This window comes from Entamoeba invadens, assembly GCF_000330505.1.
Source record: "Entamoeba invadens IP1 unplaced genomic scaffold scaff_1105074725591, whole genome shotgun sequence".
NCBI classification, from domain to species: Eukaryota; Evosea; order Mastigamoebida; family Endamoebidae; genus Entamoeba; species Entamoeba invadens.
The window spans coordinates 175,498-189,024 of NW_004191750.1; the positions used below are offsets into that span (position 1 = coordinate 175,498).

The window sequence follows — 13,527 nt, forward strand, 5'->3', positions numbered from 1 at the left end:
GTAATTTATCCCTTTATACCCCCTTGGACAAATTCCATTCAAATAATTTAAATTTGGTTTCAAATATAGAATTTGTTCAAGCTTTTTAAAAAAACAAATGAATACCTTCAAAACTAGAATTGAGTAGTTAATAAATAATCACCAAAATCGCTTTGAAAATACCAAAGAACAGTAATTTGCTTGTATTCCGACCATCACATCACCAGCCGAAGATACAAGTGCTCTCAGATCTCCAAATTTTGAGAAGTACTTTGTCCCAAAAGAAACTTGAAAATCCTCCTTTTCGTTTTGGCGTTTCTTCATTTTGACATCCGTCATTATCTCAAGATTTTTGAGAGGTGAAAAAAGTGAGCAGATGCCGAACGAGGCGAAATTTGAGCCGCTTTTTGTGAGAAATTTTACTGTGTTTTTCACGCAAAAAAACACAATTAACGTTTTAATTGAAAAAAATATAACAAACGTATAAAACGACACTCGAGGAAAGTTGTTAAGTAGTGGGTGATATGTCACGAAGGCGTTACAATAAACTTTTTGATACAACCCAAGTGTATTGAACGTGATTTTCATAGGTCTGGCATAAGTTACCCCATGCTCAACACCTATGGTATAATCTTTTTCTGTTACTTTACAACCAGTCCCAACTTCAACCTTTTGTAAACTGTTGATGATTTTAGAAGATGTTGTGACGTTGTTATAAGAAGATTTAAAATAAATGCCTTTCTTTTGGTTTGAATAGGTTGTTGTGATAACCAACGGAATCCTTTGTAAAATCAAAGAAATTTTAACACCCCGCCCAATGCAGTCGATCACACCTCCTATCTTTCCGACTTTTTCAATCTCGTGATATTTCGGGCATTTCATTTCGTCTTTAAACGTGGCGTATTTTTTTGAGCAAAATCGTGTTTCTCCTCCCCACATCGAATTTTTTCATTTTTGAATTCTTCCATTTTTTTGATATGTTCATGTATAGTTTCACAAACAATATTTAAACTAGACGTTCACCCCATAAAAGAAACTAATAACATTTTAAAATTTAATTACCAAGTGCTTTGATAATCTTTTCGACCTTTCCGTCATTGTCGATCACTTTTCCATTATTCACATTGACCTTTAAATCAACACCTGAAGTCTCTCCAATCCCCACAATGACACACACTGGATCTACAAACATGTCATTCACTCTATTCAACATCTTTTCGAGATCTTCTTTTTGTTTAGTGATCACGACGATTCCTTTCGGTTGAGTTGTGTCGAAATTTTCCAAAAGACTTTTTGCGCCATAGTTTTGAAGCCATTGCGAAACTATACTTTGTTCTTCACTTTCCTGACACGTGATATATAAAATGTCCGACACTTTTGACCTCGTTAAAAACAATTTTTCGTTAAATGGGATTTTTGCGTCTTCCTTTTCTTGTTCCGCCTTTTTTCGTTTGAATTCGACTTCGATGGAGTCGCGGTCCATCGTACACACCTTCGGACGGATTTGCGACGTCAGCGTCGACGTCCTTCGGAGTTTTTCGGGCTCATCGATGAGGGGCGGCTCCTTCTCGATTTCAAGAGTTTTTCGTGTTGTGTGGGGATCTTTCATAGTCTTTGCTGAAGACTTCTTTGGCCCGTGGAGGACTTTTCTCCGGGGCGATTCTTCAAGTAATTTACTCTCAGCTTTGATTGTTGTGTTTAACTCGACTTTCTTTCGCGAGAGGGAACTTCGCGGGTCTCTTGGGGAGTCGCCCGTCTCGGGCGGGGATGATCCGACACCCGAAGAATTTGAACGGGGGGTCGACGTGATACATTCCGATGACAACGAACTGTCGCGGAAGCTTTTCGACGTTGAGTTGAGTTGGGCGGAACTCTGAAGGTTTTGGATATTGAGTAGTTTAGAGTTCAGAAGTGTTACTTCTTCTGTTATTCGTTTGTCTAACGCAAACAATTGCGTTTCAATTGATGTGATACGTGCATCTAATATCTTTTGGACTAATTGAACTACGGCAGTTTGTGTCATAAACTGTTCGCCTTCGGAAGACGTGGAAGGGGAAATGGTCGTCATACTTAAAAACTGGAATTAGAGTTTTTTTGGTAATTTGATTGTTCAAACGTTATTGATGGAAAAACACAAAGTCTTATTTTAGATATCGGGTTGTATAACATTTCATTAAAATGATATATATAACATTTTTTTATTTTTTTATTTTTTTAAAATGTTATTGAGAGCAATTAAAATAAAATGGGGTTTTAGCTATTAATGGAAGTAGTTTCATTATTAATTTTTATATTATTGTTTTATAGAAATAAAAAAGGAATAAAATGAAATAAAAATGAAAAAATATGTGGAGGTGATGGCTATTTTATAGGAATACAGATTCGGATTTTATATAAAAAAAGAGTCTTGTATTGCCAAAAACATTTTTGTTTTCCGTCAAAACGGATTAACTCTAACACGTGATTTGACTAGAATGTTGGAAATGTTCAAAACAAAATTAACAAAAAAGTCAAAAAGTAAAACGTCAAATAATGGAGAAGTGATAAAAGTTATAATGGAAAAATAGTTTATTTATTGTATTTTTATTATAATATTATAGTTTTTTAAAATGGAAATGAACTCGAAATAATATGTCAATCTGGCAAATTGTGATGACAATCTGGGCAGAACAACATGGTATTTAGGCGCAGAAAAACTGAAAAAGTCAAATGGAAAAAATTGAGAATTTACTTAAGAAGTGCGGAACCTTCATGTTGGCCACTGTCGAAGGCGACAAACCAAAGCTGAGAGTACTTGGTGTTGTCGATCACTTTGAAGGAAAGCTCTTTTTCTACCTTGACCAAGAGAAAGACGCTTATCATGAGATTACAAAGAACGCTAACGTCGAGATTGTTGGATTGGCTGAAGATTGTAATCAAGTCCACGTAAGTGGAAAGGCTGTATTTGATTTCAGAGAAGAGGTTGCTCAGTATCTTAAAGACCACCACCTCTTTATTAACAAGAAGTATTCACAGGCTGGTGCTCCAAAATTGGCTCCATTTTATATTGAGGATATGCACGCCTTTGTTGTCAAGAAAGACGACACTGTCGAACATATCTTAAACTAAGACAATCATTGTTACTTATTTTGTTCACTTTACTGTTAAAATGTTATGGTATAGTTATTAATAACAATTCATATAACAATTCTATATTTTAAAAATAAAACAAAACTTTTTCACATTTTGATTTCATTCTATTTTTTTATTATTATTTAATATTAGTAAATAATAAGATTTATTAACTATTTGTATTTTTTTTAAAATAGATAATTACTTTAAATAAAAATCAAGATAAAGCAAAATCTAACTTTTTTTTTCTCAAATTATTATAAGTGTAAAAAACAAATAAAATAAACTATAACTTATAATAAAAAGTAATTTTGCTTAACAAAAATCACAATCTAATCTATAAAACTCAAAACTAAATTTACACATTTTATTTACTAGTAAATAAATAATTTCATTATAAAATATGCTTTATTAAAAAAACAGAAATGAATTTCAACTTTTTTTTATTTAAAGAAATAATCTAAAATGGCATTATTAGCCTCCAAAAACCACTTGTCTTCTTTTATTACAATTATATAAATGATATACTATATTGATAATAATATTATGGTATTATTATAGTAAAAAACAGTACCAAAAATGTGATAGACCAATCGAACGTGTTGCCGACGGAGAAAAAGAAAAATCATCTTGAAAATTGAACAATGAGCCATGAAGGAACAATGGTGATTAACGAGAGGTATGTAGTCCAGGACTATCTCGGCAAGGGAGGATTTTCCCGTGTCATGAAGTGCTTTGACAACCGCCTCTGCATCTCTTTGGCACTTAAAATGATAAATGACAAAGGCTTTGACGACAGACGAGAGATTGAGATTATGAAGATTGTATCGTCATCTCCCGACTCACGGGCACAGTTTGTTTCCTTTTTGATTTACTGTACTATAAAAGTTAATTAAATTTATTATAATTATTTTATTGATGATATTTTACTATATTTATAGTTATTCGAAACTATAAAATGTGGATTTACGATGGTGCGACGTAATGAGAAAACAACGTGAGAACAAAAGTGACGTGGATTATCGAAGGCTGAAAATTGATAAAAGTCGATGGTATAAATTTAACGAATTAATTGATTGTTTCCTCAATGACATATTGGTAATTATGAAAGAGTTGGAGAGTGGTGATTTTTAATTTTGAACGGGAATAAAGTGTTATAATATATTGCACTTTACGAGTGGCGAGACTATGTGGTGAGTGTCGAGTAGTGTAAAATTGGAGTAAGCTCCTTTGTTTTTACCACAGTATATTAGATTATTAGAACTTGTTTTTATTAGATAATTATAAGAGGAAAGTTCATAACTCATCTCAAGGGTTGCTATAAAGTATCTGGACTCGTTCCGCTACGATCACCGAGACTATGTGGTGATAGAACTCGCGGGTGTTAACCTCTACGACTTCTTATTCAACAACAGAGACATCCCGTTTTCTCTCTCGTTCATACGGTCTGTTGCAAAACAATTACTTCTATTCCTTTCTTTCTTGCATTCCAAGGGCATTATCCACTGCGACATAAAGCCTGAAAACATCATGTTGAAGAATGACGCTTATGATATAGTCACAATTTCAGATGACACTTGCGCCGACCCCGAGTCCGTATCTGTTTGTTCATTCCACACCTTTCGATCCTGCCTTCTCACTCATTAGTTTTTGATATACCATAATTATTATATAATGTATAGTTTTTAAACGTTGTATAGATAATTATAGTAAATTAAACTAATCAAATAGTACCAGCACACGCGAGTTCCCAAACATGAAGAAATCAAAGTCATTGATTTTGGCCTTGCGACGTTTTCCGACAACCGTTTACACTTTTCGACTGTTGGCACGCGTCCGTACTGTAGTCCCGAGATGATTCTTCAAAACGGGTGGACGTATGCGACGGATCTCTGGAGTGTTGGGTGTACGCTATTAGAGATGTATTTGGGACATCAAATTTTTAACGGAAAAAATGAAAGAGAACAACTCTTGAAAATGGAAATCGTTTTGGGAAAATTTCCACAGACTGTTGCCTCTGATTCCCACTACTTTTCAAGGGCGGGTTATGTCAATTGTCAAGGTTCAAATTATGACAAAAAGATTGACGAGTCGATTCATCCTTTACATGTTTGTGATTTTGAGATACTATTATCTTCTAATTGTTGTACTAATATTGTTTAGTATTTCAAAACTGACGAAAAGAGAATCATAGACCACGCACGCCACCCGCAGTTCCTCAACTTTTGTGCGGGGTTGCTCGACCTTGACCCCGAAAAGCGTTTGACTTGTGTTGAAGCACTCAACCACCCCTTTTTAAATTTTGTGGACTAACCTATATACTCCCGACTTTCCGCTCAAATTCGGGATTTGTCTATACAATGACTTATTCTTCCCACTTTTTTTCTAGTATATTTAATAATAAAAAACCCATCCACCGAAACTAGTAATAAAATAGTAAATGAATTAAAAACATTTAAAATTCCAGCAATTCAGATTTGTTCGGTGTTTCCAGTTCTTCTTTTATGGAGCATTTCCTTCATAGCGAAGAAGTCGAGGAAATTGATTGGTCTAACCAAGACGTTTTGGAAATCACAAGCGACTCCCTTAGCCCAAACTGGAACTTCGAAATTGATCAGACAAGGTGTTTTAACATGTTGTTCCTCTTCCAATTCGATTTCCATTGCGTTCCCCCCTCCCTCTTTTAACTTTTTAGTCGACTGACTGAGCTTCACTTTCTTCAATAAATCGGTCGATGGACAAATCCGAATTGGCCGAGTCAAATAGTCTTTCTTCAAGATGGTCCACGGCCGCGACACAAAAGGTTTAAAGATAGTACATGCGTGTTTAAGTAAGTCGAGGATCTTCTGATCTTCCCCCGCTAGTGTCGAGTTTTCTAAATTGCTCATCACGACGTAGACGATCGAGTAGATCTTCTTTTCCTCGAACATCGGGACCAACTCGTCCATCTTATTTTTTGTCAGGAAGGTATTCATATAGAACAAATTATGTGTGGGGAGGGCGGGGATCTTCTTCGATGTCTTCAACGCGGTCGTCACGGTCATCGCAATATTAAGGCGAAGTGTTTTGTACTTTGTTATCGCGACATCGAGCTTCTTGAACCACGTGTGCGTCAACTCGATGATCGAAAGTGCTTGCGATCGATTCAACGACACTGTCTCGTCCAATTTTGTGAACTTGTGTGTACATGTCATCACGCGTTGTTTATAGTTATCGTCGTCCTCTCGCAACTTTTGAATCACTTTATTTGATTTGAATGTGTTCTCTCCTTTAGAGAAGAGGAAAAGGGTATGGAAGTATATAACGTTCTGTGTTGGATTAAAAAGGTGGTCTAATTTCAAGTCAATTCCTAAAGGAACATCTTCTGTTGGGTATAACAAGATGATCCCTGAAGTCTCTGTTGATACCGTTGCTTTCTTTCGTTCACATAACACATTACAGTAATGAAGTGCTGGACCACACCCAAAAGTATGCCCTAATAATAACACACGATCATCTCTATACCCTTTAACTCTCATAGATTGTAAGACGGCATCTACTGTTGTCTCTAAAGATACACTTTTGTCATTTTTGTTCAGCCCATACCCCGGATAATCAAATGTTATACACCGAGCTCGAAAGATCTTTGTAAGCATATCCATCGAATTGTCGAGCTCTGAAAGATCTTTGCCGGCCGTGTGGAATAACAGCAATGAAAAGTTGAACGGATTCTCTTTGGATAAAACATACCTCACCGGAATGGGAGAGCCACCTTCAAACGGTACCATCACAAGTCCTTTTAAAGACTCGTCGTAATTACTTTTTGGGGGGGAATTTTTGAGAATGTAGTCGTACTGTGGATTCATCTGATGTTTTGATAGTTTCTTTCTATCGTTTTGAATTACCAACTTGAAATCATGTCATTTTATTCAAATCAATTTTTGTTATTCAAAATTGAAATATTTTCTATTATAAATGATAACAATTTTTTACTTGTTATCATTTATCACTTGATACTATATATTATAGTTTATATATTTTTTTAATTACTTTTTAATTTAAATATAGTTTTATTAATTCATTTTTTATTGGAGCAGAAATGAATGATTTGTGATTTTGTTTTAATACAAGTGTATTATTCTTACTAATAACAATACTATATATTATTGTATTAAGTAGTACATATTATATTTATATATATATTATAATACATTTATAGTATATACCAATTGATATAAAAAACTATTATAATTAATTAAATATATTTATTCAATTGAAAACATTTCTTATAAAAATGGTTATTTTTAATAATATAAATAACTATATGAATACGAAGAAGGTGAACAAAGAAATCATTACTTACTCAAGAAGAAGAAAAGCACACCAGCTCCCAATAACCAAGGCCAATACTTCCTAAAGAAACTCTTTTCCTCTTCCACTGGTGGTCTCTTTTCTAATTTAGTAGTTGGGAATGGTTTACCTGTAATTGTTTGTACTGTTATGGTGTTGCTTGTAGTGTTCTTATCAATTCCAATATTCTCGACATTGTCCAGTCCAAGTGAGATATACAAAACACCTCCAATGTTCTTGTCCTTACCACTCGATATGGGGAACGATGTAAATAATTCACCAACTTTGATGTAATAGAGTCCTTCCTCTTCGGTTTTCTTTTAATTAAGTAATGGTTACTTTTACTATTTTAAATAATCAATGTAAATATTAAAATTTTAACCATTAATATTAACAGTAAAAATATAATAAAATTACTATTTAGTATAGAAACAAACTAATTCCATAACCTGGCCGTCCAATTCACACGACTTATCGCAACGCAAAATTCCGAAATCTTCCCAGACTGTTGGGAAAGTATTAGAAATTTGTTGTTGTACAGGGAGTTCAAAAGAAAGTGTTAGTGTGAATAGGGTGAGCAAATAGATCATCTGCGAAATGAGTTCTTTCTAATTTTGTGTTTTATTAATTGTTTTATTATAAATGAATAGTTTTTTGTTTCAACTATACATTAATTATAATTATACTATAAATGTGCCAAATAGAGTTGTTCAAGGTGATAAAGAAAAAAGAACTTTATTTTCAAAACACCACAATTTCCACTGCATGTTTCTGAACGAAAGAATTTAAAAACTGAATTTTATGTCATGTTTAAAACATTGAATATGTGAAATATTGTCCACATCTATTATTCCAAGGAATTGTAATATAATAATAAAATATATATATAATATAATAAATATTTACTATAAAAAATATAGAAAAAAAGTACTATAAATGAACTAATAAAAAATGGTGAACTTTGATATTATCGCTTGTGATGGATGTGTCGAACACGATGTGCTTCTTCCTCATCTTTTTTCTGTATTTTGTGTGTGGGGCAGTTGTTTCTTTGCATGGGTTGACACGGTTTGTGACGGGGTATTCATTGTGGCCAATAGTCCATTCTCCCAACGTGATTGGTCTTTTAACACTCTTCACTGGTATTTATATGGCCCTTTCTTCCGTATCGACGTTGATTTCCCTTTCAAGAAAGACATACATTGCAGGCGTCATCTCTCTTGCACTGTTTGTCATTGTTGCCTTTCTTCTTTCCGTCATCATGGTGGTGAGTGGAATAGATTACACCGTTTTGAAAGTCGATAAGGTGGGGAGCGCAGAACTACAAATTATCGAAGAACAGTTCTCATGTTGCTCGTGGAAGGGACCGATTTCGAAGAATTGTATTTCTGAGGTCGGGAAAAAACTGAACCAAAATTGTTATACAGTGGTGGGTAAAAATGTTATTTCAATGTTCGGCACTGACACCTTTTTTGCAACAATCTTCTTGGCTTTCACTTTATTCCTCATTTTCGTGGCTTTTCAAAATCTCAAGAGCGAACAAAACAAACTCATGCACAGGAGAAAAAGAGATGAGTGACGTCTGTGTGTTCGTGTGTGTTGACGAACTGTAATTAATGGTTCTGGTATAGTTATTTTTAAATATTAAGAGTGTTATTGGTTTCATTCCGTCATTTTTTGAAAAAAGTTACACATCAAAAATAGACCAGAACAAATTACATAAACATTGAAGTGATGAAAAATTCGGTTTAAAAATCAAAACCACGAAAACTTTAGTCACGTTTGAACGATTGAAAAAAGGTTACATATTTTTGTGAGAAGAAAAGATTATAATTGTGGAATAAATGAATTGAAATAAGTTAAATTTGTGATGAATTCAGCGCTTTTGTTGTTTGGCCTTTCTGTTCTCTAGACTGTAGTTTGAATAACCATTTTTAAACATAGTTAAACAAAACGAAGTATTAGCTATACTTTATAATAAAAATAATTATAAAATGTAATTGCAAACCTCAAGATGCTCATTATTGAATAAAATTAATGAACAAAAAAACATAGATACTAATGAAATACTATACTTATAGTAATAAACACGATTCAAACAGATTTAGTGGAGTTGATAAAAACTAAAAAGGGGAAATCCACAGATGTTATTATTTCATTTTTAAATTATACAAACAAGTCTTTTTGCAAGCCAAAAAGTTCGAATAAAAAACTAAAACAAATTTTTTTTCTTTTCACTTTCCTTTTCATCCCAAAAAGTTTTCGATGTCTTTGTTACGTGATTATTGATATTTTTTAATAACTTGGAACTTTTCTTTATAGATATTATTAATATCTTTTAAAAACTCTTTCTTTCAAAATGTAATGATGGTAAATGCCTCTTCGTTTATTTCTGTGTAATTAAAGACTTTTACACTGTTTTCAGTCAAATTATCTTCTTTTTTAAAGACTTGTTAACTTCCACTTTTTGTTCTGCTTTTAGAAAATGAGAATCCATTTATTATTAATAAATAAACTATGTCATAAATCGATAGTGATTTAATAATACTTTCGAACGAGGATACCCAAAGAATTGCAGCCATGATTGATCCCCGTTGAAAAGAATCTATACAAATAGTAAATTTATTTAGAAATTAATAGTAAACCGATGATTTTGAAAAACCGAAAAAGAAAGTGAGAGGAACATATATAAGACGACTCTCAACTTAGAAATACAAAAGATTATGTCTCTAATGCAAATAGTAGAACCCACGCAGTATAAGCGTGAGGTCCACAGAAAGACGTCTGAATTTCAATGTTTGTATTCCTTCAAGGAGAATCGGAATTATCAGAGTCAACAAGAAGGTGTCTTCCTTTATCTTCTTTCACAGTTGTTCACTTTTGAGGTCCACACCCCAAATAAGAGGTGTATGGTGACTCTTCCATTTTTAAGACTTGACACCGTCACTTTCAGTAAGGAAGATGTTGTCTGGGTGTCCGACTTCGTTCAGAAGAGGATTTCTGAGAGAATCAAAATTGAGATGGAGAACGGAATATCAGAAAAGACAGCTTTGAGAAGGTGCGAGAATTATAAAATATCAGAAACTCTTCATTTCTTAATGGACGTCTTGTCAATGTACGGATACTTCTTTCAAACACGAACTACAACTGGCAAGAAGGGAATGACTAAGGTAGACGTCTGTTTCAGAGTGTTCAAAAATGGAAAAATACTCTATGATCAAAAGCAGATTGAAGATATCGGGGAGAAGGTTAATCAATTAATTGTTGAAATGAAGCCCGAGACCGGAAAAGTTGTGGTTGACAAAAACACGTTTAGTTCTGTTGTGAAGCAATGACTTCATTATGTTTGATTATTGATTGATTGTAAAGCCAATTGTTAATTAATTAATTAAAGTAATTATTAAATAATATAATTAAGTAATATAATTAAATAATAGTTAATTAATATAATTAAGTAATAGTTCAAGTTTTTTATTTACATGAAAGCTTAAAAGTTAACATAACTAATAATAATAAGATAATAATAAGATACCAATGAACGAAATCTTCATGTTCGCATCTAAAAGATTTTATTTACAGTATTTTCTATGTTTTTATTGTTTGGTTACGAAGTAAAGTATTGGATGAAGAAATCACGTGTTTTTGAAATCGGTTATTATATCAATTTAATGCACAAAATTAACACATTTTGTTATTTGTTCTTCAAGTTTAAATTAAAAAGACGATATTTTCTTGTATTATTAAAATCTATTTTTGAATTATTGTTATAGATATTTCTCATTGTTTTTTAAATGTTTTATATAACAAATAGACATGTTATAATTGTACATGAAGATTGTGATATAAATCCATTTGTATAATTTGAAAGACTATTTAAAAAATAATGACAATGTGTGATAACGGAAGTATTTAAAAGGGGATTGTCATTCAATGTTTAACTCAAAGTTTAAACATTTCCCTTCACTCGATCCAAAAGACTAAAAAATCTTCAACTTTATTAAATTAAATTAATAATTGTTTTTATTAAAAGTATTGTTAAATGATTTTTGACCATATAATTAATATCAAAAGGAATTATAATGAATTTTTGGGGGATTTTTTGTATTGAATTTATATAATTTGTATTTGAAATGCTTCACTTGTTTTTGAATATTAGAAATGACAAACTGTTTTAAAATAAAGGTTAATTCAAAACAGGATGAGAAATTGTGTGTTTTAATAGTAAGATAAACAATCAGTAATTTCTTGTAATTTAGTTTTAATGGCTAAGAAAGAATAAAATTTCCAATTGTTCTGAATGTTAATTACAAACAAGAATGAACTCTAAATTGAATTCGAAAAGAAAATAACACAATTTTGTTATAGGATACTTTTTAAACGTTGATGTTTCTCAATTAAAAAACTTCCTTTTGTATTAATATAAAAATACGGGTCTTCTTGTGTTTTGACCTTTCGCAAGAGCAACATTCTTTTTATGTTTCAACGAAAAAAAAATGAAGACGAAGTTGAAAATGATGTTTCTGGAATTGTTAAAAGATGGAGATTTGTTTTGGTCGAAAGTTTTCATTCGTTGGACAGTTATTTACGAATTTTTTAATAATAGACAATATTTTTAAGTGTATGAAATATTCAAAGTTAATAAAAAGAACAAGGTTCAATTCCAATTATACACAATCAACAATTATATATATCTTACATTTTAAAATGAATGTGGCTCAGAGCAAAAATATATAATCATAGTATATTGATAACAATATAACACAACCAAATTACAAGTAATTCAAAACAACATAAATTAGTTTTTAAACAAAAAATAAAAATTAAGTTTTATAAGTATATCTATACATTTAATAATCTCTATTTAATTTTTATTATTAAATAATTAAAACAATTATATGTAAGTTGAAACACTATAATAAACAGACAAAATTCTACAAATTTAACATTGTATAAGCAACATAATCTAATTTGACATAAATTAAAAGTTGAAAACCAATATCACATATTGAACATGCTATAGAAAAGACAATTTGATGAAATTCAAAGTGTTTTAACTGTAATAATTTGAAATAACTACTTTTTAAAAAAATATTTGAGTTTGTATATTTAAAGTGTTTTAAATGAATATATTTAAACCGATTAATAATAAGTACTTAAAGAAAGTAAAGTTATTAAATGGATACTAAACGTGTTTATTTAAATATTTTGATTATATGATAAGTGACATCTATGGTCGAATGAAACAAGCTTCGAAATCCAGAAGTGAGACAGCCATTTAAAATTGACATTTGTTTTATAATAATTGGTTCTTGTACTTCATAACTATAAGAATAATTTAAATGAATACTAATTTATACAAATTACTATTGATTATTGTTTCAAACAATCGGGTTGGTTAATAGAAGAAATAAATGCCGAATTGTACTATTCAAACGATATAAACTTCTTTATTTCCTCATATCCGAGCTTTTATATAAATAATTGAAATTTCTCGGTGTTTTTGTTTGAATAACTTTGTACTAATTTTCAAAATTGGTTAGACAACCCATAAATAACCAAAATGTAATTGAATGTTTATATTTAAAACTTCTTCAAATCCAGACTATTGATAAATATATAGTTCCTTCAACTAATATCTTTATTACATAAATTCTGTTTCTTTTTATTTGAATTATTAATATTAGTTTTATTTAATATTAAAAACTATTAAGACTATAACCGTTAGCCTGATATTAAACTGGCCAATAGCGAATCAATGTTTGATTCAAACCACAAATTTGTTAACACTTCCCACAATTTACCGTTCAAAACCCGAAAAAAGAATGACTTGTCAATTCAGCTTCAATGAATAGACCAAAAAATGGTTTGGTTGTGAGAAACGAACTCAAAAAAAGAGAAAATTGGTTTCTTAGGATCGATTTTTTGTTTAATAAAAAAATAAATAATATGTTTGATTTTTGAGTGTTGCTATTCAACCCAACAACAATAATAACACCAATTACTTGGGAACAATTAAAAAAAATAAAAAACAGTTAAAAAACGGCATTTTGAAAGATTCAGTAAACTCTTCGAAATGTATTAAAATGGAAATCTTTAAAGAACTATTTA

At 31.3% G+C, this 13,527-nt stretch overlaps 8 protein-coding genes across 8 annotated transcripts; 4 read left to right on the top strand and 4 right to left on the bottom strand.

Moving 5' to 3' along the window:
- Window positions 1-138: 138 nt before the first annotated feature.
- EIN_169010 (hypothetical protein) lies at window positions 139-918 on the bottom strand (the record flags this gene model as incomplete). The annotated part of the gene is made up of 1 exon (XM_004183784.1): window positions 139-918. One exon carries the CDS (start codon window positions 916-918, stop codon window positions 139-141), a length of 780 nt encoding a protein of 259 aa, XP_004183832.1.
- Window positions 919-1,033: 115 nt separating this feature from the next.
- EIN_169020 (hypothetical protein) lies at window positions 1,034-2,002 on the bottom strand (the record flags this gene model as incomplete). Its single annotated transcript, XM_004183785.1, has 1 exon — window positions 1,034-2,002. The coding sequence occupies one exon, from the start codon at window positions 2,000-2,002 to the stop codon at window positions 1,034-1,036; it is 969 nt and encodes a 322-aa protein (XP_004183833.1).
- A 686-nt stretch (window positions 2,003-2,688) lies between these two features.
- EIN_169030 (hypothetical protein) lies at window positions 2,689-3,087 on the top strand (the record flags this gene model as incomplete). Its single annotated transcript, XM_004183786.1, has 1 exon — window positions 2,689-3,087. One exon carries the CDS (start codon window positions 2,689-2,691, stop codon window positions 3,085-3,087), a length of 399 nt encoding a protein of 132 aa, XP_004183834.1.
- A 665-nt stretch (window positions 3,088-3,752) lies between these two features.
- Window positions 3,753-5,403, top strand: EIN_169040 (dual specificity protein kinase CLK2, putative; the record flags this gene model as incomplete). The annotated part of the gene is made up of 4 exons (XM_004183787.1): window positions 3,753-3,943; window positions 4,404-4,696; window positions 4,838-5,199; window positions 5,275-5,403. 4 exons carry the CDS (start codon window positions 3,753-3,755, stop codon window positions 5,401-5,403), a joined length of 975 nt encoding a protein of 324 aa, XP_004183835.1.
- A 158-nt stretch (window positions 5,404-5,561) lies between these two features.
- On the bottom strand, window positions 5,562-6,935 carry EIN_169050 (hypothetical protein; the record flags this gene model as incomplete). The annotated part of the gene is made up of 1 exon (XM_004183788.1): window positions 5,562-6,935. The coding sequence occupies one exon, from the start codon at window positions 6,933-6,935 to the stop codon at window positions 5,562-5,564; it is 1,374 nt and encodes a 457-aa protein (XP_004183836.1).
- Window positions 6,936-7,424: 489 nt separating this feature from the next.
- EIN_169060 (hypothetical protein) lies at window positions 7,425-8,009 on the bottom strand (the record flags this gene model as incomplete). The annotated part of the gene is made up of 2 exons (XM_004183789.1): window positions 7,425-7,736; window positions 7,857-8,009. The coding sequence occupies 2 exons, from the start codon at window positions 8,007-8,009 to the stop codon at window positions 7,425-7,427; spliced, it is 465 nt and encodes a 154-aa protein (XP_004183837.1).
- A 389-nt stretch (window positions 8,010-8,398) lies between these two features.
- EIN_169070 (hypothetical protein) lies at window positions 8,399-8,998 on the top strand (the record flags this gene model as incomplete). The annotated part of the gene is made up of 1 exon (XM_004183790.1): window positions 8,399-8,998. One exon carries the CDS (start codon window positions 8,399-8,401, stop codon window positions 8,996-8,998), a length of 600 nt encoding a protein of 199 aa, XP_004183838.1.
- A 1,144-nt stretch (window positions 8,999-10,142) lies between these two features.
- Window positions 10,143-10,754, top strand: EIN_169080 (hypothetical protein; the record flags this gene model as incomplete). The annotated part of the gene is made up of 1 exon (XM_004183791.1): window positions 10,143-10,754. The coding sequence occupies one exon, from the start codon at window positions 10,143-10,145 to the stop codon at window positions 10,752-10,754; it is 612 nt and encodes a 203-aa protein (XP_004183839.1).
- Between the last annotated feature and the right edge of the window lie 2,773 nt (window positions 10,755-13,527).